At 46.2% G+C, this 25,101-nt stretch overlaps 1 protein-coding gene across 4 annotated transcripts in view; it reads right to left on the minus strand.

Annotated features, from left to right (window-relative positions):
• Window positions 1–25,101, minus strand: part of LOC146035383 (semaphorin-3F-like) — a 103,713-nt gene that overhangs the window by 12,626 nt on the left and 65,986 nt on the right. For all 4 annotated transcript variants that reach the window (XM_083158794.1, XM_083158793.1, XM_083158795.1 and 1 more), the window contains exons 3-9: window positions 15,235–15,395; window positions 8,167–8,229; window positions 4,838–4,957; window positions 3,677–3,770; window positions 3,147–3,266; window positions 2,737–2,876; window positions 2,110–2,224 (exon numbers count right to left, since the gene is read on the minus strand). In XM_083158794.1, the coding sequence (XP_083014920.1) occupies window positions 2,110–2,224; window positions 2,737–2,876; window positions 3,147–3,266; window positions 3,677–3,770; window positions 4,838–4,957; window positions 8,167–8,229; window positions 15,235–15,395 (813 nt within the window). The remainder of the gene's footprint in view (window positions 1–2,109; window positions 2,225–2,736; window positions 2,877–3,146; window positions 3,267–3,676; window positions 3,771–4,837; window positions 4,958–8,166; window positions 8,230–15,234; window positions 15,396–25,101) is intronic.

Genomic DNA, 25,101 nt, shown 5'->3' on the forward strand with positions numbered 1-25,101 from the left:
TGTCCAGTATGTTAATTCTGACACCATGACTGCACCCCCCCAGATTGCTGTATGCTCCTGCGTTGTACAACCATGCAGTTATGTTATCATGCAGAGTGGACGACTTTCCTTGCGCCTGTAGATAACACATCTCTGCTGTACCCAGACAGTGACTTTCTGCTGTGCCTAATGGCAATGAATATAAACACTTCTGCTTGTCGTAGACAATAAATTAATATAATCTGAAGTCATAATACCCTTCCAAATAATATACTTTTTTTCTCTCTCTTTAACATACCATATCAGCAGAGGATAAGGCCATTTACTGGCAGCGCAGAGCCGTGCCAAGACATGGGGCGAATCAAGTGGTATCGTGGGGAGCTAATGTCTTTATAATGGAAAACTATTTGTAAACTATGAAATAAGCCCTTTCTTCCCCTGTCCCCCTCCTCTCTCCTCCAACACTGCAGCCGTCCATGATCTGCCACCAGTCATACAAGCGGGGCACGCAGAGTGGGGTCAGAAGATAGCAGCAGCTTCTCATCAGAAACGGTCAAAGCCCCAAAAACAATGACTGAAAGGCTAAAGGTGCCCATACATGTTGCGATTTTAAAAAGCGTTTTGAACTTTTAAAGTTCAAAACGCATTGCATCGGTTAAAATCTCACCGTGTACCTGCGGGGATGCGATGCACGTCCCCGCGGGTACAATATTGTATAGTACAAAAAGTATCTGCAGGCAATACTTTTTGTGCTACATCGCATCAGTTATGTAGTACATGCGATGCGATGTCCATTAGGTAACTAAAAAATAAAAAATAATTAAAAAGAGGCTAAAATCGCATCGCACCCACACAGTACAGTAGATCGCATCACATCGCATCCCCTACAAGTGCCAAAATCGCACAGCACAAATGAAGTTCAAAACGCACAGCACACAGATCGCAACGTGTATGGGCACCATTAGAATGATCATTCTGAATTCTGGTTCTGTAAAACCGTTAAATTTTAAAATCAATAAAAAACTAACCAAAAAAAAAATAATTCCATCGTCACAGTGAGTAATGATATCATTTAATGACAAATCAGAAGATGTCACATGGTTAGCATCCGGTTCTGTCACATTACATGTTTTTAGAACTTGCTTCTTGTCACTTATGTGTTGGTTTACAGACCGCAGCCCTGAGGCCATTTTTGCACAGACATCTTCTCCATGGCTGCGCGGCCAATTAAACAGCAGGAAGGATGACGCACGCCAAACACCGACGGAGGAGGTAAGAAGAGTACAAATCGCTCTATTCTGTCTGCTCGGTTGCCTCCGCTCCCTAATTGGTTACTGCTACGAAGGAATTTGCCCCGTGAAATGAGTCCAACACACAGTATGCAAATTGTGTTAATGAGTAATATCCGTATCAGCCACCGCAGAGCAATGTCACCTCTGCTTTACATATGGAAGTCACAGGCGCTGCATCGGGAAGCGCTCAGGGCAACCATCCTGCTGGAAGTGCTACCAATTTACAAGATAGTGCATTAACCCCGCCACCACCGCAGTACAGGCAATCTGCAGCCAAGAACACACTATGCCCTATGTCTGTGCTGTAGAAGCAGCGTTTCCATCGCGGATTAAGCCTCATTTTTAATTCTACTTAAGCACCCAGCATGGAGCCACTCAGACTATATAATGGAAGCAGAATAGAAGGCAATTGCTTACACCAAGCTTAGAGATCATTAAAAGCTTTGTTCTCTATTGGATAACCCCCCGCTACTTATTCATCCTTAGTTGCCTGGAAAGGAACCTTAAACCCTAAATTAATAACTTAATTTCACGTTCCCCATCAAAACTTCCCTCAGAATGTCAGCCTCCCCTACTCGTTTACAGCAGCCACAATTACTACCCACAACAAGAAGCCCACGTTTGACTTGTCAGCTGAATGGGCAAGTACCCTTCTCTCTCCAGGTTTCTAAACCAGAGTTGGGGGGAGCTACAGGTATCTGAGAAGCGTCTCCTGCTTCCTTATAGTCTAGTATTCTGGCAGCTTGTAACGGCTCAGCCCTACAGTAGTTTGATCTTTAAACAAACCGTTATGTGAGGACACAAGGAGAAGTGTGCTGTGTGGTGATGGCATACTTACGTAGCTGGTCAAACGAAGTCTCCACCCCATCCTGGCCAATGACAGAGCAAACCAGTCTTGCCTTCAGAAAAGATGTCCATTTCCCCACCAGTGAGCGCAGACCACCGTCATCATTCTGCAACGGAATGATATGGTGACTATCCTGTAAGTGTATTTACAGCTCCCCACAAGAAAAACACCTCTACTTGGGTCTCATATGGGGTCTGGGAATAGCCATTCTTACTGCAAGTAACCCGATATACACTAGAACCTATACTAAAGGGTGCAATGGAATCCAGCTACCATATACTTGGATACAGTGTAGTACAGCTGAAATAGAAGGGGGCAGATGGGACTAATTCTTCCGTAGCTTATTGGGAGGCAGGTAGTGAATGTTACCCAGGTACTCTGACTGTGAATTACACACAGTCATCATTCTGTACCTGCCATTCAGCGTGCAGCCAGACAGTAAGTGGGTGTGAGCATGCTGATTGGTGGATGGCTGGAGCTATCAACCAATCAAAGTGCAGACAGCCACTGGCAAGCATGTGGAGAGACAGCACAGGGAGGCAATTGACACTTGTTCAGTTAATATCCAGAGCATACTATACTGCACATAGTAGTAGAGTACAGGCCGGCCATTCTCACCAGGCAAATGCGTGCAATCCGTGATACCACCGCCGGGCCGCTCTCTCCCTCCAGGCTCCTCTCTCGGAATAATATATAAAGCTTGTCATCCTCACGGAAGCTGCTCTCAGACACGACCAGTGATCCCATAAATACAGGGTCTGGGGACAGAAACAGAAATGTGGCTATTAGCTTCTCCTATTGAGATGTATTGGAAAGCTTGAATACAGAGAAAGTATCAATCAACCAGCTCCGGCCTTTTTTTAAACATGATTTGTAACATGGCAGGTGCTGATTGGTTGGGAAGCTTTGATCTTTCTATCAGGTGCTTGAAATATAACAACTGCAAGATTACTGAAAGCTAGTAGTAAATGAATGGAGCCCTGTATTCTGGCTCTGTAGAGGAAGCAAGCAGCAATGTGGCGTATTACCGTTAAGCCAACGAGAGTCATACTGTTCTGTCCGGATTGGAGGTTTGTTACCCATTGTGCGGAAGATGGCAGAGTCCGTCCCCATGTAATCCACCTGTACCCCAGCGTACAGCACCCCATCTGTAAGACACAAATCATTAGGTGAGCAACTTTACAGACACCCTAGAGCAGCGGTGGCCAACCCGCGGCTCCTCTTTCTTTGATCTGCGGCGGGCTCCGGCTTGCACAGCAATTAGAATTAGCAATTAGAATACCGCATACACCTCCTGACTGTACTGGGCTTATGTTAGCCCTTCCCATCCCTCCTCCAATCACAGGTGGACACTCTAATCTGCACAGCTGTCTGCGCATAAGACAAAGGTACCTAATAGACGCTATATTAACTGCAGTAGGTCTCATCCTGCATCAGCCTCTAAGTCCCTGTAGAGGGTGCTGTGTGTAATACCAATCTTTACGCATACTGACATAGCCATGGAATACCCGCTCACTTGCTGATTGTTATGTAACACAGTCAGAGCTGAAGTACTTACCTATTATGGTGGCCATATTATCCTGCTTGGGATCATATGGACATCTCCCTTTCCCAGATTCATGAGAACCAGACACAATCCGGAATACATAGTCCTGGGACATGGAACAGAGAAAAATGGTATAGGTATTACAGTGTATATGTATATGGACGAGATCTAGGTAGGAACCCAACCTGAACAATCGCATCATTTAAATGAAGGTTAAGTCATTAAAAAGTAAACTCATCTGTCAGTCTTCCCTATTGCTATGCAGGTGACATGTATGCTACAAATATATGTAACGTATCTATAAAATACATAATCAGGTGGTAAAATAAAATAAATGTCCCTTTTCTAAAGCTATTACAGCACACTCCGTATTTCTCTTTAAAGAGAGTAATGAAGAAGAAATTGTAAAGTCCTTGCTCTGGGGAACCAAACTGTCACTAATGTACAGTACATTCACAAGGATGCAGTAACACTTGTCTATCACAAGGTGGCGCTGTGACTCTTCTACTCTGGAGATTAAAGTTCTGCAGATTTATAAAGGCACCACAGATTTACATCACGCAAGCCAACAGAACATTAGAGGGTAGTATTGCAGTCACTAAAATGCAGATAACATTGTAGGATCTTTTCAAAGACAAATCTTTCTAGGAAATAAAATGGGTCTGGATAGTAATCAGCATTAAGCGGCTTCTAATTATATTTTTTTCATTTGTCACGTGTGCTTATTGACATATTACAGTTACACACACACATTTATCTCACATGCAAACGTGGTTACAGATAAATCAAAACTAAAAATTTTAGGGATGAAACCTCAACATTTTCCTCCTACTATAGAAAGTCCATCACCTTTCAATACAATCAGCTAAATACAGGCAAATTATAATGCAGCCCAACAATTGTGAAACTAGTGACATAATCAGCATCTGGGGTCTCACATCTCAGTGATGTCATCAGTACATATTGAATCAATTGGCTGCAACCTCACTGGCTCAGCTGACGAAACAGCTTCCTCCAGTGTGCGGATGACTGGTCTGCTGTAAACTAAAGTGCAACAAATTTATTGTAGCACTCTATTGCTTTTTTGTTTTTGTTTTTATATGGCTACACGTCTTCCTATGTAAGGGTCAGTATGCTGGCATGGTTTGATTGTTGTCATAGACTAGTTCTCACCTCAGACCTCCAGCCCCGATAAATTAGTGTGCACTGTGGCTGATACGCGCCTGTTCCACAAGCGTAAAGATGCGTCCGGTTCAGAGGCTGAATGACGCGCAGGTAATTGGAGCACTCATCCTAGGGTAGGAGACAAAGATGATATCGAATATAAAGGTGACCATGATACATATAGCAAAGATTGATTAAATAAATAAAGAGAGAGAGAGAGATGATAGAGAGAGAGATGTATATATTGTATTTAGAAATAAAGGCACTCACAGGAGACTATAAAAATAAAACTTATCTTATGGAAAGTACATTTTGGCCCAGAACAGGTTCAGGATCCCAGTTCCTGATGATGTCATATTTAATTAGAGGTTCAGGAACAGAGTTCCTCCTGGTTCCTGCTGAAAAATAGCGCTGCCTATAAGCATAGTTGCCAACCCTCCTGCATTCTGCAGGAGACTCCCTGAAATAGCAGCAATCTCCCTCTCCCTGATTAGTCTACCAACTTTTCTTCAAGTACAGTAGATCTTTCTGACTGCTTTGGGGCTCATCTACACATGGATGTACTCTCTTGTATTTCTACTATCTGTCTTTCAACTATGACTAAAGGAGACTCCAAAGTTACTTACAGTCAACATTCCACAAACAGAGCCCATCATCTTGAATTCCCTCAAACTCCTCCCCTTAAATCTTCCGACCAACGAAACCCCAATATCCTCATCCTGCTCAGCTTCCTACCTGCTTACATCCACCTTGACCTCCCATCTTCACAACATTGCTAGCACATACCTAAGAGGCAATGAAAACTCATCCATTCTCTTATGGCCTCTTGCTATAGGCATCTGCCTCCTATCTGGCATCACCTCACCCATCTGTCCCAGCTTCAATCCATCCTAAATGTCTCCAGAAGTGTGATCATATTCTCTTGTCACTTACGTTCACTCTGCAATTCCCTATTTAGGCCCCACACCTACAGCCAGGGGCGAATTTAGGGGTCAGGCCGCCCCTAGGCACAACATATTTGACCACACCCCCCCCCCCCTTTTTTAATGTAATCATCACCCCTATTTTAATGTAATCCCTTGCTGGCTTCATTCTTCTGCTAGTGAGACGGACCACAATAAAATGTCCGCCCCATATAGCAGACAGTTCTCTGAAACTGTCTGCTGTATGGGGGCGGACATTTTGTGTTGGTCCGTCTCACTAGCAGAAGAATGAAGCCAGCAAGGGAGCCGGGACGGGACCAGCAAGACAGGTAAGGCTGCGGGCGGGGGGGGGGCCCCCCCATTAACGGCGGGGGGGGCGCCCAATTCATAGTTACGCCACTGGGTATGAGTCCTAACTTGCCAGTATACTGTATCAGTAAAATGAGCCTAGAGATAAAACCCTTTTCAATAATATATATATTTATATATATATTTTTATTTATTTATTTATTAACAGTTTCTTATATAGCGCAGCATATTCCGTTGCGCTTTACAATAGCAGACAGTGATACAACAAAACAGGGTATTTACAGACAGTCAAAATGTAGGAGGGCCCTGCTCGCAAGCTTACAATCTATAGGGAAATAGGTATTGATACATAAGGATAGATACTGTATTCTTTATTGCATCGATTCCACCAGAACGCAAGGTTCTATGACTGGTTCTGGAATTTGATAAGCTTGCCTGAATAGATGAGTCTTCAGGGAACGCTTATAGGTTTGAAGACTGGAGGAGAGTCTTATTGTGCTTGGGAGGGCATTCCACAGAGTGGGTGCAGCACGAAGAAAGTCCTGCAGTCGGGAATGGGAGCGGGTAATGAGTGTGGATGAGAGACGCAGATCTATATATATATATATATAAAATGTATACACATATATACATATATATATACACACACACACACACACATATATATATATTTATATTTATAGATTTCATACAAATTTAACTTTAGCCCACCTCATAACATTGCTAACTGTATCTATGGAGGACCCGGAGGGAAGGTGGCCGGGAGTCTGAGTAATAACTTTATTTGCTGTGACTGTGTCTCAGTCAGTCTCTCAGACACTGACTGACTGAGCACAGGATGAGCTCGGCTCAGCTGCTTTCCACGCCCATTGGATACACAGCAGCCAATAGGCTGTGTGTATACAGTAGCCAATGGGCGCTGGAGGCAGTGAGCCTGAGCAAATCAGCTCACTCAGTGAAGATGCAGGGGGACCCTTGGATACAGGCAGCCGCCGCCTGTGATGTACTGTGTGCATGGCAGAGCGGGAGGGTAGCGGCGGGTAACGAGCGCCGCTGCCGCTGACATATGATGAATCATGTCAGCGGCGGCGCCGCTTGTCACTTGCCGCTTCCCACCCGCTCTGCCATGCTGCTATTTAAAAGAATGGCAGCCCGCTGGGCCGCCCTTGATTGGTGCCGCCCTGAGGCCTGTGCCTCACAGGCCTAGGCACAAATCCGGCCCTGCCTACAGCCCCCCACAACACACACTGGTACACCGCTGTCCAGGCTGAATCATAATCATATTAGATCTCCTACCTCAGATCTGCCCTTTTCCCACTGGATTGTCAGCTCTTGCCATCAGGACCGGCCCTACCCGCTCGTTGCATGCCAGCATTTATTTTGACTACCTTGTACGTATCAGTTTCAAGCGTGTCCAGTTTTCCTCTCTGCCCATTACCACAGAGAACTTATAATTATATATAACTTTATAATAAATCTAACCATTATAACAGGGCCGCCGACAGGGGGGTGCCAGGGGTACAGCTGTCCCGGGCCCCGGCCTCTGGAGGGGTCAGGGCAGCTGCCCACAGTGGCACGGCACCACCCCTCCGCCCCCGCACAAATCCCCCCACCCGGCGCCGGCGGCCAGGCGCGCACAATACACAGCGCAGCCAGCTGAGCTTAGGATACAGAGGGGCTCGGCGCTCTGCAGGCTGCACTGTGCAGTAAGTGCTCCTAGCCCCGAGTCCCGGGAGAAGATGCTGTGCCGCCGCCACCGCTGGAAAGTAATAGTAATTGGGGAGGCAGGGTGCCGACGCACGGGGGGGGGGGGGGGGTGCCGGCACACGCGAGGGGGGAGTGCCGCTGGGGGCCCAGGTCAGTCCCGGGCCCCAACGTTACTAGTGGCGGCCCTGCATTATAATACTTTGCTACAGTATGTCTCAGGGAACAGACCCATATGAGTATGTCTGTTCCTACAGTGAGCACATCTCTGTTCTAAGACGTCCAGGGTAAGAACAAACAATGTAATGTCATGAACTGTATGTGATTATGGATGAGACTTGGTTAGAGGAAACATAAATACAGGTTGCAGGTGTTCAGTAAAGGACAGACTGGTATACTCACTGCATGTCCCCTGCCAGCCATGAGACATTCCTTTTGCCGACTTGGGGCAGCTGGCCAATGAATCTGTCAGGGAGAAAAAAGAACAGTCACTAATGAGTCTACAAAGACGCACATGGAAACACCACAGAGTACTACTGCTGCCCCCATAATGGAGGTTGTAGTCTCGGGTCTATGCAGATCATCGACTAACACACCACCAGTCATGCTTCGGACACTAGGCACCAGATGCTCCAAGATTCAAAATGTGATAAACAACCAGTCAATCAGCTCCTGACCTTTTTTCAAACCCAGCCTATAGCGTGAGAGCTGGGAGCTGATTGGCTGGTTGTCGATCACTCTCCATCGTATCACCTTTTGAAGTTTGGTGCATCTGGCCCTAGGTGAGTGATATTAAAAATTCTAAAGAGAACAAGCAGATAAATTGTCCATAGTGACTAATCATCATCTAGCTTTCATTTATCTAGTACATTCTATAAATAAGATAGACAGAATGTGATTGGTTGCTGTGGAACTAGGGGGTAGATTTATTAAGTTCGGTGAAGTGATAAAGTGTCTGGTCTTTATCACCGGCCAATCAGCTCCTACTTGTCATTTTTCAAACCAAGCTTGTAACTTCACAGTTGGAGCTGATTGGCCGGTGATAAAAACCAGACTCTTTATCACTTCACCGAGCTTAATAAATCTGCCCCTCGATCTCTTAAGAAGGTTTCATACAACTCTCTCTAATAATAGGTCACCTTTACCTATCACCGCTGCAACCTTTACTTCTATGGATGTTGCCAAGTTTCAGCGAACAAAGTTGCGTTGCCAAAAATGTCTAGCTGTTAAAGATTTGTAGTGGTGAAGTAAAACTATGAGGGGTTGTACTTTCTAAAAATAAAAGAAAGTCATATAATATAATTATATGCTTATAATTATATTATATTTCATATAATAAAGTAGAGAACAGAGGAGCTCAGCATGGCAATCAGGAACATAGCCTTCAGACTATACAGAATATGCCAAAGTCACTTAATTATTATATCCCTAAACATTGTGCATGACCAAATATGTTCCAAACAGTTGGCAAGGGCTTAAATTACAGGCAGAAAATGAATGCTAAAGGCAGGGCCGCCAACAGAGGGGAGCTGTGGGTACAGCTGTCCGGGGCCCCGGCCTCTGGAGGAGCCCGGGTAGCTAATTTTACCCACAGCAACCCTCCGCTGTGTGCTGCCTGCGCTGCGCTCGGTCCTCAGCAGGTCCCGAAGCACAGCCTGGCTTCTTCAATACAGGAAGGCAGAGGCCAATTAAATTGCTGCCTCTGCTTTTGAGCCATTCAGAGCTTGTGTACTATTAGCCAATTAGAGCAGCTGCCGGTACACGAGCTCTGATTGGCTCACCTGCCGGTGCTGCATTTTAATTGGCCGCTGGCGTCCTGTATTGAAGAAGCCATGCTGTGCTTAGGGACGTGCTGAGTCGGGCGGTAAGTGAAGGATGATGGGGGACCATGGCGGGGGGGCCCGTGGGGCCCGGACTGTAAATCAGTCCCGGGCCCCAAAATTCCTGGTGGCAGCCCTGGTTAAAGGTAATAAGCCATAAGTGGTGTGTAGTATATACTGCATACAGGTTGGGATATAGGGGATCTGTTAAGGTGCCCTTACATGGAAAGATTTATTAAGCGATATGGCTGTTTCCGACCAATCAGATAGAGCAATCGTTTAATAACTTACATGTGTGGGCATGATCACGATCAAATGCGGGTACCCGCAGGTCGTTCATCGAGCTTGATGATCCCTTCAGCAGCGGGAAAGATGAACGACCCATCGTGCAGGATTTGGCAACACGACCCACCTCTTGACAGTGGCATCTCCCGCCGCTCTGCCCTTCGGCCACGGGTCCGGCTCTAGACGATGATCTAGCTCCCAGCAGCCGCATCTCTCACTCCTCCCCTCCTGCGGTAGCGGCAGGCGGGCAGGAGATTTCAAATCTCCCATTCAAATGAATGGGCGGCCGCTAATTGGCTGAAAGCACAGGCTGCCTATTCATGGGAGTTTTTAAATCTCCTGCCCACCTGCCGCTACCGCAGCCTCTCTCTCTCCAGCTCCCGGCAGCGGCATCTCCCCCTACCCCCGGCTGTGGGTCAGCTACCGATGGGTCACATGGATAGATATTGTGTCCAATCCAATCCTCTCCCTTGAAATTCAGAATCCAAATGTATGTGGGCATGATTAGAGGTCTTCTGGATTTCAGGGCAAATTGGATAGATAGTGGATTGGACACAATGGGTGAAATTTTATAGGATGAGAGATTCAGAAAGCGAGAAATTTAAAGAGGCAATCATTTACACTGCAAAATCAAACTGGTTTTGCAGTGTAAATGATTGCCGCTTTAAAAAAAAAACTGGAGCTTTCTTACCAAATCTCTCACTTTCTGAATCTCTCATCCTATTAAATTTCCCGCAATATCTATCCGTGTGTTGGCACCTTTGGTGTGTGAGGAGGGGATAAGGCGAGATGTATTTATCAGTCTCAACTACTGCTTTGGAGTTATAGCTCATTAAGACTCGAGGCCTCTTGATATTCAGCCCAGTGAGCCCATAAGCTACATCATTTATTAATGAATATAGATAAAGGTAGTAAAAGTAACTGAAGGTGCGCAATAGAGAAAGCAGCTTGGCAAGTGGATGACCAATAAGGGGGATTCCCAGTCCCCTTTACCGACATAAAAAAAGAGTTTGGAAATCTACTTAGCTAGCACTGGAATTGCAGGTTCAATCTTATAATAAATATCCCAAGCTGTTTGTCCCATAAGTAACATGTAAAATAGTGAAGTACAGTAATATATTTCATACACATAAATCAAAAATTAGATTCACACCGACTTACATGTATCTACCCTAAAAGCAGGGTATTTTTCAAGGTCCAAAGACACCATTTGGACCTTGAAAAAGATCCTGCCTTAAAGGTAGAAACTCGTCGGTCAGTTGTACCGAGGAGGACAAGCGGCAGATCTGGCTGCACTGCTTACGTCGGGTGTTGTATGGTGGAATCCCGACTACCGGTGCCCCTACAGGGGGGCGAGTGCAAAGAAGCCCCTTGCGGGCTCGCTGCGCTCGCCACAGGTTCTATTCTCCCTCTATGGGGGTCATGGACCCCGACAAGGGAGAATAGCTCCTGTGAGTCGGGATCCCCCCATTCAGAGCACCGGCAGTCGGGATTCCGATGATGGGAAACTGACCATGAGGATCCCCCCTGTCCGGCAGTCATCCGGAACCACTTACTGTACATCTAAATTGGAACCAGTGAATATTGCCTGGACTGAATCTCATGCTTCTTAAACTGTTTTATTTTAGTTCACATAACGGGGGTTATTCTGGTTCACTCTTTCTGACAAATTCCTTCTTAGATGGACAAAACCATGTGCACTGCAGGTGGGGCAGATGTAACTTGTGCAGAGAGAAATAGATTTGGGTGGGGTTTTACTTCAAAGTGAGATCTATATTGCAGTGTAAAAATAAAGCAGTCCATATTTTCCCTGCACAGAAACAAAATAACTCACCCAAATCTAATTCTCGCTGCACAAGTTACATCTGCCCCCCTGCAGTGCACATGGTTTTGTCCATGTAAGAAGGTATTTGTCAGAAAGAGTGAACTAGAATAACCCCCTACATCCCGTAACTTGCTGCCATTCTTTCATACACCATGGCTGTGTGTTTGCTTATAGAACATTGCTTTTATTTTATGTGGATTGTTTGTGTGAATCGAATTTTTGATTTATGTGAAATAAATCACTGTACAGTACTTCACTATTATACATTTATCTTCTGGGACAAACTGCTCTGGATATTTATATTGAGAGGATTGAACCTGAAATCCAGCGCTAGCTAAGTAGATTTCCAAACTCTTTTCATATAGAATTTCTAACACTCATCTGTCTGATAAATGTGGATTAGTGCCATAGAAAAGAGAGATAAAGGCTCTTTATAGTTGGTACGATCTGACCTAGATTACCATCATCATTCTTGCCTAACTTCCCGCACATCAGAGGCACACTCCCCCTCTTCTCGGGCCTGAGATCGTCAGCATTATGCCATGGGAGATGGGAAACGCTGACCCTGCCCCCACCGGAGACCATTTGCATGTCCAAACTAAGAAACTTGGCATGTATGGAAGGCAAATGTGTTTCGGTACAAGCGCTGGAGCCATGGGATAAGGAAAAAAGATGGACTGGGAAGGTTTAAGCTATGCACATTAGTCTAGTCATATTTGCTCTTGTGGCAGGACTGTCGTTTGTGGGTCCTCATGCCGACAATTAGTGAGCGTGATACTCTCAGACATGGTAGGGGCCTCATTGATCCTAAAACCTCCTAGTACAGCATTAGACCAACCTAGTAATAAAAAGAAAAGGATTTGTATGAAGTGGCAGAGGTTTTGATCTGGTCTGGATGCTGAATCCATTAGGAGGAGGTGGAATGGCCCACCCAGAGGAGGTGCGATGGCATCTGCCTTAAAATGCACTTAAGCTTAGAGACCACACAATGGAAATGACACACTCATCTGAGAGCATCGCTGCCTGGGGTTCTAAAGAATTAAGTTTTGTACTTCTCATTTATCGTCCCCCCGGAGATGGAAAGATATTTCTGCAAGAATTTGCAGATATCGTTGCTGGACTAGTTCTGGAGCACCAAAGATGGCTGATCTTTGGGTATTTCAATTCATGGGTTGGGTTGCGCACCTTGGCCAAGTCCTCATGTGCTTAATTTTGGGCTTCACATAAGTCATTCCCTCTACTACACATAAAAGTGGTCACACCCTTGACCTTCCAGATTGTATTAGAAGTCTATGACCTAAAAATAAACCCAGTCACATGGTCAGACCACCTCTCCATTTGATTCTGTCGCAACCCCACAGAATAGATCCTCGCCTAGGGAATTGACCAGGTATCGTCCAAGGACTCTCCTATCCTTCTTCCCTAATATGTTAACATAGCAGGGATGTGACAGCTGCAAATTATATTATTACCTCTGTGCGTACACGATCCCTAAAACCACACCAGCAAGTGACAACAGCATCAGTGAACTAAAAAAAAAGGTCTGTAGTCTTGAAAGATGATGGAAGATAACAAATCGGCTAGATGATAAGGTGAAACTAATCAAACATATTGGAGAATATCAATCAACAATCACCAGCAAGAAGACCGAATTCTTTCAAAAGTGATCACAGCAGCAAACAATAGGCCAGATCAGCTTTTCCATGGAGATGCTTTGCAAACCAGAATGTCTGCGGCCAGAGGAGACCCTCTCCCAGTCAAGATGCAATGAGTTTGCAAACTTCTTTACCGATAAAGTCAACGCAATCCGGGCTGGAATCCCAACAGTGGCACCAAAGAATCTCACAAGCATGCCAATGTCTTCATATAACAGCTTTGATCAAATAGAAGACATGACTGAAATTACACAACGGTTGCATCCCACTACCTGTGATCTGGTTCTGCCTTAACCAAGCTTCTAATAGGGTGTATGGACATTATTGGACCTGTATTTACAAAGATAATTCATTGATCTTTACAGACAGACATCTTTCCTGAACCACTAAAGGAAGCAATTGTCAGACCACTTCTCAAGAAGCCTGATTTAGACCCCGACTGCATGACCAACTACAGACCCGTTTCAAACCTTCCTCTTCTAGGAAAAACGTGGTTGCAACTCAACTAGAAACCTGTGAAACCATGATATTTATGATCCATTCCAGTCAGGATTCATGAGAAGACATAGCACAGAAACAGCCCTGGTATGCGTGCTGAACACTCTTCGGAGGTGACTGTTCAGTCCTATCTTTTAATCTTAAACCCATGCTTTTTGCAGTATACATGCTACAACCCAATTCTCCTGTGAGCCGTCCGGCAGATCCCCGGGAGGTACACATAGGATTTGGCACTTAATGTTCCATTTTTTACATGAGATAAATCGCATGATATTTATCACATTTAACCAGGGAGCTGCGGCAGATGGTGAGGAGCAGTGGGGCAGGCGGCGGGTGCTAAACAGCAGCAGGTGGTGGGTATAAGAATTTAAAAAAAGTGTTGACTGACTAGCCCGCCTCAGATTGACTGATAACTCTCTCAGCCATTCCGGATGTCCTGACAATCACCGCCTGGTGCCGCTCAGCACCTGCCTCCTGCTCTTGTCGTCACAGAAGGAAAGGGGTTTATTTGTCATTTAAATCTCCAGATAGCACTCACTGAATGACCCGCCGCCCGCCCCACTGCTCCTCACCACTCACTGCAGCTCCCCACCTGGAGGACGGACATGCAGAAAGGGGTGTGCCAGCGGTGCGGTACCACTGGCAAACACCTTGGAAACAGCACCCAAGATGTACCGCTGATGGATCCGATTCCGACTCATACATGCTGCATGACCGACCTCCAAATCTGACCCGATGCGCACGGAACCATGCATTGGGTCAGATCGGATGAGATTTGGAACATAGCCAGAAACAAACACTTCACTCCCCCAGAAGACCTGCCTACAGTCCACTTCAGCTTTAAGACCCTTCACAAACAGACTCAAGACTTTTCTGTTCTCTCCGCATTTCACTAATATCCATTGTTAACGTTTTTTGTACTGTAAAGGCAAATTTAAAGTCCTGTTGGGAGAAGTCATATATAAATAACTAATATTATTATTAATATTAACAACACACCCAGTTACTATTATCAACTGGTGACACCAAGTCAACTGCGGCCCACCCCTTCCCACCAGGGCAACTGCGGCCCACCCCTTCCCACCAGGGCAACTGCGGCCCACCCCTTCCCACCAAGGCAACTGCGGCCCACCCATTCCCATCAAGGCAACTGCGGGCCACCCATTCCCACCAAGGCAACTGCAGCCCACCCGCTCCCCCCAAGGCAACTGCGGGCAACCCATTCCTACAAAGGCAACCGTACAAGTACGAGCAATGGAATGTTTGAGTCATGTTGGAGAAAGATTGATATATCAATAAATACCTTATTAATTAACATTATCATTATTATTAGCTTTTTGTGACTGATGTATTATGTCTCTCACTCTCCTTCCATTCCTTAGCTTACAATTAAGGGCTCGCGGTTGATGTTGCCGAGGTCCATTGAGAGCAGGTAGTCCCGGGTCCCCACGTACATCCGATCCTGGTCCTGATCTAGAAGGAGGATCCGATAGTCGCTGGTATTAAAGCCGAAGCTGAAGAAACGAGCTGTCCGTGACTCCATGAGCTCTATGGAGAAAGCGTCAGATAGTGAGCATGTGACCATGGGATGAGATATTCCTTTTGTTAATTTGGAAGCAAGCTATATTGTATGGAGTTTCTTGTACCAAAAACTATTTACAAAGTTGAAATTACAACATCAAAGCAAACACAATCTAGAAGTCATTGTTATTATTAACATGGCAGTACCAAAATTCATAAATGATTGGTTGCAAGTCCAACAATTAATATCTCATTTTCATCGATGACCTCCTGATCCGTCCTTAAGGTGCTTCCCAATAGCCGGCAATTGGTACACAGTCTACAGTAATAATTGCTGCTTCAACAGAATCATCTATATATGTCTAGTATGTATAGTATATAAGGGGTGTGCGGGAGGGTGGTTGATGGGTATATAGTATATAAGGGGTGTCTAGAGGGGTGATAGGTATATATAGTATATAAGGGGTGTGTGTGGGGTAGGTGATAGGTATAGTATATAAGGGGTGTGTGGGAGGGTGGTTGATGGGTATATAGTATATAAGGGGTGTCTAGAGGGGTGATAGGTATATATAGTATATAAGGGGTGTGTGTGGGGTAGGTGATAGGTATAGTATATAAGGGGTGTGTGGGGGGTGATAGGTATATAGTATATAAGGGGTGTCTAGAGGGGTGATAGGTATATAGTATATAAGGGGTGTGTGGGGGTGATAGGTATAGTATATAAGGGGTGTGTGGGAGGGTGGTTGATGGGTATATAGTATATAAGGGGTGTCTAGAGGGGTGATAGGTGTATATATAGTATATAAGGGGTGTGTGTGGGGTGATAGGTGTATATAGTATATAAGGGGTGTGTGGGGGAGGTGATAGGTATAGTATATAAGGGGTGTGCGGGAGGGTGGTTGATGGGTATATAGTATATAAGGGGTGTGGGGTGGGGTGATAGGTATATAGTATATAAGGGGTGTGTGGGGGGTGATAGGTATAGTATATAAGGGGTGTGCAGGAGGGTGGTTGATGGGTATATAGTATATAAGGGGTGTGGAGGGGGTGATAGGTATAGTATATAAGGGGTGTGTGGGGGTGATAGGTATATAGTATATAAGGGGTGTGCGGGAGGGTGGTTGATGGGTATATAGTATATAAGGGGTGTGGGGGGGGGGTGATAGGTATAGTATATAAGGGGTGTGTGGGGGGGTGATAGGTATATAGTATATAAGGGGTGTGTGGGGGGTGATAGGTATAGTATATAAGGGGTGTGTGGAGGAGGTGATAGGTATAGTATAGTATATAAGGGGTGTGCGGGAGGGTGGTTGATGGGTATATAGTATATAAGGGGTGTGGGGTGGGGTGATAGGTATATAGTATATAAGGGGTGTGTGGGGGGTGATAGGTATAATATATAAGGGGTGTGTGGGGTGATAGGTATATAGTATATAAGGGGTGTGCGGGAGGGTGGTTGATGGGTATATAGTATATAAGGGGTGTGTGTGGGGGGTGATAGGTATAGTATATAAGGGGTGTGGGGGGGTGATAGGTATATAGTATATAAGGGGTGTGTGGGGGGTGATAGGTATAGTATATAAGGGGTGTGTGGGGGAGGTGATAGGTATAGTATATAAGGGGTGTGCGGGAGGGTGGTTGATGGGTATATAGTATATAAGGGGTGTGGGGTGGGGTGATAGGTATATAGTATATAAGGGGTGTGTGGGGGGTGATAGGTATAGTATATAAGGGGTGTGCAGGAGGGTGGTTGATGGGTATATAGTATATAAGGGGTGTCTAGAGGGGTGATAGATATATAGTATATAAGGGGAGTTTGAGGGAGGTGATAGGTATATAGTATATCAGGGGTGTGTGTGTGTTTGTGGGAGGGTGCCAGAATAAGGTTCATAGTGTGTACAAGGGGTGTGTGGGGAGGGATAAGTATATATGGGGTGCGGGCGAGTGTTCCTATGGGGCAAGCAGTGTGGGAGGAGAACTGTGCTTGGTGATATATGCAGAATAGTATAAATATTGTATCCTGACACATACTGCTGGTATTAGGGTTAGGGACTGGGTTAGGTGGCGTGGGACTGGGGTTAGGGTAAGGCTGTAGTAGGGGAGGTTAGGGAAGGATGAGTTTGGGAGAGGGTTACAATACCAAAATATGTGGGGATTATGACAGCAGGGATGGCGTGGTTGGTATTTTGGCATCCTGGCTGTCGGGATCCCCTACCCAACCCCATGTAACAATAGATCTCCTGAGTACATAGCTTTGTAACCAACGCACACAGCTCTGAGCACATCTATTTAATGTCGTATCCAAGGGCATAAATATAGACAAATTTGCCTGGATTTGAGGGTGGACTTCCCCTGAGAATCCAGGATGCTTGGCAAGCAAGTTTTCAAGGTAATGTTGAACAGACCTCACAACGGCCACAATTTATGTCCTTTATTTAATATGATTCTACTTTATAATGAATTATTCATGTTTATACGAGTCTCTCACAAGAGCGTCTTATCATAACAACATTATGAGGCGAGAGCTGGCGTATAACGTGGAATTACCACAGAGCTACATTCAATCCCCTGTAATAAAAGTCAACGTATACATTCCCTGTGACAATGTGTAGCAGCCCATTAGCAGAATTATGCTGCCTCGCTGTAAGGAACGTACACTGTGGCTGTGGGTCACATGTGGCTGCTCACAGACACTAGACACACATCTGACCTGCCCACAACGCTGCGATTTCAATCAAAGATTAATTCTTGGTCGGACATTCAAACATTATACAGCACTTAGCAGACCAGATGCTGAACTCCAGCCATAATGCCTTTATCCCACAAGTGTCCTGGAATGGCCGGCACATGGGGCCTGATTCAGCCATGTTCGCTAGGCTGCAAATGTTTTATCTTGGCCGGAGATGGCCGAATTCGGGGCAGGAGATGACGTCATGTGAAGTCAGCTGCCCGCCCTGAACAGGCATCAATACACCTGCATCCACGAGGGAACGCAAAGTGTTGTTATGGGCTCGCCTATAAAACGCTGGGCTTTCCACTGCTCCAGGGGATAAGCTGCAAATACATTCACGCGACGGTCACCAGGACGGCCTCACGCATGATCAATCTATAGATCAGGCATGTTCAAACTATGGCCCTCCAGCTGAAACTACAAGTCCCATCATGCCTTGCCGGAGTTTTACTATTAGGGACCAGGGCCGGTGCAAGGCACCGGAGCACCCCAGGTGAGTCGGGGTGGGGGCGCCCCGGTGCCGGGGGAGGGGTACCTGTCCTGCGGCGCTGTGTATTTAAAGCTGGCGGCGGTGGCAGAGAGGGGTCCGTGCAGTCAACGAGCGCTATCCGCCGGGCTATGCGGAAGCGCTTCTGTTGTGAAAACACTGGCCGCACGGCGCACGCTGTTTGGCTGAATCTCAGCCAATCAGCGTGCGGACAGTGTTTTCACAACAGAAGCGCTTCCGCATAGCCCGGCGTATAGCGCTCGTTATTTCTTATTGACTGCAGGGACCCCTCGCTGCCTCCGCCGCCAGCTTTAAATACACAGCGCCGCAGGACAGGTACCCCCCGCAGTACGGGGGGCAAAATGCCACCCTCCAGTGGCCGGCGCCCTAGGCAAATGCCTAGATTTGCCTAGTGGTGGCGCCGGCCCTGTTAGGGACTGCTAAAACTATGGCAAGGCATGCTGGGATGTGTTGTTCATAACAGCTGGAGGGCCGCAGTTTGGACATGCCTGCTATAGATAATCGCCCGGCCTTCGAATTTGCACTCGTGTGAGGGTCTGAATAACCCCCCTGATTACTGTGCTCTATGGAAGGTCCGGATTCTTGTAAAGCGTCAATTATTTATTTCCATGAGTCTGCCCACTTACATGCCAGCCGTGGTTATAGGAGTTTAAAGGAAATCATACCATATTTTGACAACTGTATTTCTAAAATGAGACAGTATATTATACCTTTATAGAGGCTTAAATGACACATAATTCTAAGTATGATATTGGGGGTATTTAATCCCGGATTCTGACTTATCTATTATTTACTCAGGGCCTGCTACCAGCTGTTCATTGGTGGTTTTTATCTTGTGAACCTCTGTTCTATTCTACAAAGTGAGTATCTATCCGGGACATTCATTATTCTATGCATTCATTCATTTTCAGTATAGATCTTCAACGCTTTACAAGAATTACTAGTGACAACAATATGTATGCACATCTCAGGTGCCAGAATTGGGGAGTGAATGTCCCTCCCTTCGGTGATCCCTGCTAGACCCCCCCCCCCTCGTACTAGCCAGAGCCTGCAGCCAGGGCAGAACTAGCGATGGCCATCAGTGCTGCATATCTGCCAACTTTTCAAATAGCCTCTCCCGTAGAAGCCCGGAGAGGACATACGGATCTCCAGCTCGGGGGGGCGGGGCTGATGACTGAAAGGCCCGCCCCCAATCCATGCAAACGCAGAGTAGGACGTTTTGCGTCATTTTAGTCCCACGAAAACCTGGTAATTAGTGCGGCACGGAAGGGGGTGCAGTGGGAGATGCCTGGAAATTGCGGGAGGATTACCTTTGTCGACCTTCCCGGGGGGCCGGGAGGGGGACCCAATTTTCGGGAGACTCCCGGGAATTCTGGGAGGGTAGGCAAGCCTGCGGTGCTGTTGCCATCGATGGCAATAGTACAGTCATCGGTGGCAGTATAATATCTAATGGATGACCCTCAATATATTTTTATTATCAACGGTCATCTATTTTCTTTTCAGTGACTGGCCCATGGGCCAATCAGAAACTGGGGATGTGGTTTCACTGGTGTCGGGAGAGGAGCTTTGTTCAGTGTTAAAAAAAAAACAAAAAAACACCCGATTCTCCTCCATCAATGGCAAAACTATTCTACATCGACCATAAACCACCAATGATTATGATTCTTTGATGGTAGATGGCCATCCCTAGACAGAGCTGAAAGCATCACATCCCCCATAGAAACCTGTGGGGAATGGTTCTGCCGTGGATGGGGGGGTGTAGAGATCACAGAAGGTATGGAGATTCCTGCTATGTTCCCTCATCTTACATTGCCGGGATGCAGTATGTCATATTTATTTATTATCCGTTTCTTATATAGCGCACACATATTCCGCAGCGCTGTACAGAGAATATTTGAACATTCCCATTAGTCCCTGAACCGATGAAGCTTACATTTCCCTACCACATGTACATGCACACACATTCTAGGGTTAATTAATTAAGCTACCAGTATATTTTTGGATTGTGGAGGGAACTGGGGTACCTGCAGGAAACTCACAGGAGAATCTACAAACTCCGCACAGAATCGAACCCATGACCTCAGCACTGTAATGCTTACCATTACACGTCCGTGCTGGCTAAACTCTGAAAATTAGGTGTTTTCGGAGACCTAGCCGCTAATATTGTTTGATATATATGGTCCCCAAGTCCTATTGTGAGTTCTTGCTTCTTTTATTTGTCTATGCAAATACTTCTCTTGTTGTGTTATCGTGTGTACATGGGTTACTAATGACAGAAAGGTTTGTGCATATCTTTGTGCTGATAGAGAATAGGGTATAAACTGTTAATAAATAAAAACGCATTTTACTTTATTGCCAGTATTTCTTTGACCTATATTTTTGCTGATAGTTTAAATCGGTACTTGTGTATTATAACGGCGCCCACGAAATCGTCCGAAAATCGGCCGAAAATCGGCCGCAAATCGCAAATCGATTTTCGGCCGATTTCCGTCCGATTTTCGACCGATTTTTCACTTTTTCCGGCCAATTTGCATGCTGTTCCATTATTGCAAACCTTGCACACCCCCGAATACCATCGTAGTGCATCGCATGCAATATAGTGGCATGTGATGCATGCCATGCGATGCATGTGAAGCGATTCGATTTGTAATTGTACAATCACCCTGATGGGTGCTTACAATGTTAAATGCACCGCCATTGTTAACGCCACCCCCACTATCAACGCCAACCCGAAGCGTGGCGAGCGTAGCGAGCCCGCGAGGGGTGGCGGTACGCGTCCTCCGACCTTTTCATACCCCCACAATCCACGTCGGCGTGGAGTTGATTTTAGATAGTGTGGCGAGCGCAGCGAGCCACCGAGCCCGAAGCGTGGCGAGCGCAGCGAGCCCCGCGAGGGGACGCGGAATACATGTAAAGTAATCCGCTGCGCTCGCCACGCTTCGGGCTCGGTGGCTCGCTGCGCTCGCCACACTATCTAAAATCAACTCCACGCCGACGTGGATAGTGGGGGTATGAAAAGGTCGGAGGACGCGTACCGCCGCCCCTCGCGGGCTCGCTGCGCTCGCCACGCTTCGGGTTGGCGTTGATAGTGGGGGTGGCGTTAACAATGGGGGTGCATTTAACATTGCAAATCACATCGCATCGCATGCCACTTGCTGGCATGCGTTGCTATGCGATATTTAATTGTACAATCAGGGGCATTTTCCCGAAAATCACATCGCATACCATCGCATAGTACCTGGGGGTGTGCAAGGATGGAATAACATGCAAATCATCAGGAAATGGCCGAAAATCGGCAAAAAATCGGCCGAAAATCGGACGCAAATCGGACGGAAATCGGATGGAAAATCGCATCGCAGATCAAATCGGCCCAAAATCGTTATAATACACAAGTACCTTTAAATCTGTTCTTCCTGTGTATAAAATAAATGCTCTTCCTGCATGTGTGTAATCACATTAGTGACCAGTATACAGTTCATCCACACAGCCCGTTCCACCGATAAAAGCCAACCCTGGATTTCATCATCGTTCCTGATGACTTACTTTTTAACTGGATGCACAAATAAACAAATTACAAGCGAAGGCCAAATTTGGACATGTGTAAAACGTCTGGGAAATCTGCGCACTCGGGGCCAAGAAAATCAATTTCTGCACAAAAATAAACAACGTTGCCTTCATGATGAAATGTTATCGGAGTAGCTTGGTTCAAAAGTGCAATGTGATGCCAGCCTGTTGGAAGAACATAATAACTGATTCTGATAACAACAAGTTCTCTAATGATTCAAATGCAGGGAAAACAGGAAAAATATCCCATGATGCCGGATTTTGGGAGGCGGGGAGTGGGCTGAACTGCCAGCTTTTTTGGGGAGTGGCGAGTTCAGGATCGGCGTCTTCCGGTGCAGTTCCTGGTAGGAAATAAATTCCTACTAGGAACTGAGCTGGTGGTATGGTTGCGGCTAGAGCCACTTCTGTCTTTTGTCTTTTCCCATCATGCACTGGGTCCACGTATACCTGGAGGGGGGGGGGTTTAAAAGTGCCGGAAGCGTAGCAAGCAAAGCGAGCTACAATAAAATAACCTACTCCTACGTAAATCACAGATAAAATACAAAACGCTGTGAGGGCTTCTGCCAATCATGTCATGTCCAGGTTAAAGAACAGAAGTGGATCTAGACACAACCGTGGCATGCGTGGTATTGCCTTACATACGGGTTGTGTATATGTAACACACTTTCAGTCACTAGTAAGCCAGCCTATACTCTGCAGCTATCACCGTAGCACAAGGCCAAGCAGAGATTTCTGGGGAACCTGATACATACACTTCCACTGGCACACATATGCTGGCTGCAAGTAAGGAAATCAAACCTGATACATATGATAATCCTGGAGTGACCCAAACTGAGAAGAGTGGACTCCATCACCAGGACACTTCTACAGGTGCATAGTGTAGTGTGTGTGAGAGCCCGTGTTTGCTCTGCCCAGCAATAACAGGTAAATAGAAGAGCCCAAGGACATATAAAACTACAGTTTGCTGGCACTGCCAACCCAGACAATGCCCCCATTATATTACAGCAACAGCGGGGAAATCCAATACCCCCTGGCATGCCACGAGAGGTCCAGTGCCAGGTGAAGGAACCACTGAAGCCTTAGAGAAATAACGGCAGGAAAGATTGTAAATAACAGACTGTGGTTTTTGCATATTAATATTTTCTCATGGTTACCGCTGGAGTTTTTCTCTGGAGATTTTGCGAACAGTTAACGGCGGGAAAGGGAGCAAGTTCCACGCAAGTTGCACCATGAGGACTGGGTTTGCAGGCATGGTAGCTCACTTCATTGCCACAAGTTACGTTCCCAATAGGTGTCCACGTAGATTCTAAAAGTGCTAGACCTTGCCCTTCAGCCTGCTGTCACAAGTCAAATGGTTGTGACGGCAGAGATGCTCTAATACCAATTGGATCTACCATCTTTAGAATGTATCGACAATCACGTGATCGACCACTAATGGTCGAGGGCATCTAGAGTCCTAAAAATGGTCATCAACGCCTCGATCGGTATTAAAAGAAGATCGACGCAAGCAAAAGGTCGCCGGGAACGAGGACGACAATTTTTTTTTTATTATTTTTTGTTTTAACTGACTTGTTACCATCCCAGTGGACATAGAGGTAAAATAAAATAGCGAGGCGCTGTACCTAAAGCATGGCAAATGCAGCGAGCCAGGCGAGGAGACGCGGTATACTTATAAGGTGCCCAGGTTGACCTTTGTTAACACAGACACCAAAAACCGTGAAAAACTTGTCAAGCTTGTCACTGTCGGCCATGTTCCCGTCGACATTCTGCTTGCGTTGATCTTCTGTTACTTTCGATCTAGACACTGCCAACTATTTTTAGGCGTCTAACCACATGATTGTCAATCTAGACATTGTCGATCCGCTATACCAGAACCCTTTAGAAGGTTTGATACATTTTCCCCAACAGCCTTTCGGGTGTAGCAACAGTTTGACAGATGGTAGCAGAGAAATACATCCAGACAGCAACACTTCCAGTGCTTGTCCATTATGCTCTCCCTGTCATGTAATACCATATCACTCATCGCTCTGTACTGTAAAAGATGATACTTAGGAAAACTCACCAACGTATAATGCATTTGCCATACACCTGGTCCCCTCTTTGCCCGTTTCCAGTGGACTTACCACTACCCCGAAAGTGAGGGTAACAGAAACAGGCTAAATCAGAGATATAAGTGAACCAATGGTTTAGTGAACCGCCCATGTGCGTGACCCGTTTTGCACATGGGCAGACTGTGTTCTGAGTTGTTGGATGCTATGTAACCTTAGTCCCCCATACACTACAGCGATTTGCACCAATTCACCTGTTCCCGACAGATCGGGACGAGAAATCAGGCCAAATCGGATGCCTCTGATGTCCCCCCGGGTCCAATGCACGGTGTCATGCACATTGGACCTGAGTCGGACATGTGAAAGGACCACATGCAATGTATCCACTGGCCATACTCTGTTACGATACATCGCAGTAGTGTATGGCTTGAGGCAGCACAGCCTTGAGGGGGCAGGGGTGGAAACTGACAGCTATCATGAAAATGGGGACATGCCAGCAACATAATACAAGCTGGTCTAGGCCAGCGTCACTTTACTGTCCCCGCTGCATGCAAACACCAACCATCCTGAGTAACCAGATGACCAATGTTCCTACAGAGCAATCCGATGAGGTATTCGGACACAGCAGCGGACCACAGAAGCAGTCTATTTACAAAAAATGCCTATCGCAGCATTAGCATAATATCGCACACAGCACCTATGTGCTACTGCATCCATCAAGGCCCACAAATACTGTAGTATAACAGACCTGATAACTAACACAAACAACAAAATAAAGGGCTAGATTCAGGTTCGCTCGAGTAGGGGAGGAAGGGGGGCGTGTGGGATTTGCCCATTGGAAAGCCCAGCGTTTTATGGGTGTCCCTGTCACGATCCGGGTAT

The sequence above is a fragment of the Crinia signifera genome, chromosome 9 (assembly GCF_055691185.1).
Source record: "Crinia signifera chromosome 9, ASM5569118v1, whole genome shotgun sequence".
NCBI lineage: Eukaryota > Metazoa > Chordata > Amphibia > Anura > Myobatrachidae > Crinia > Crinia signifera.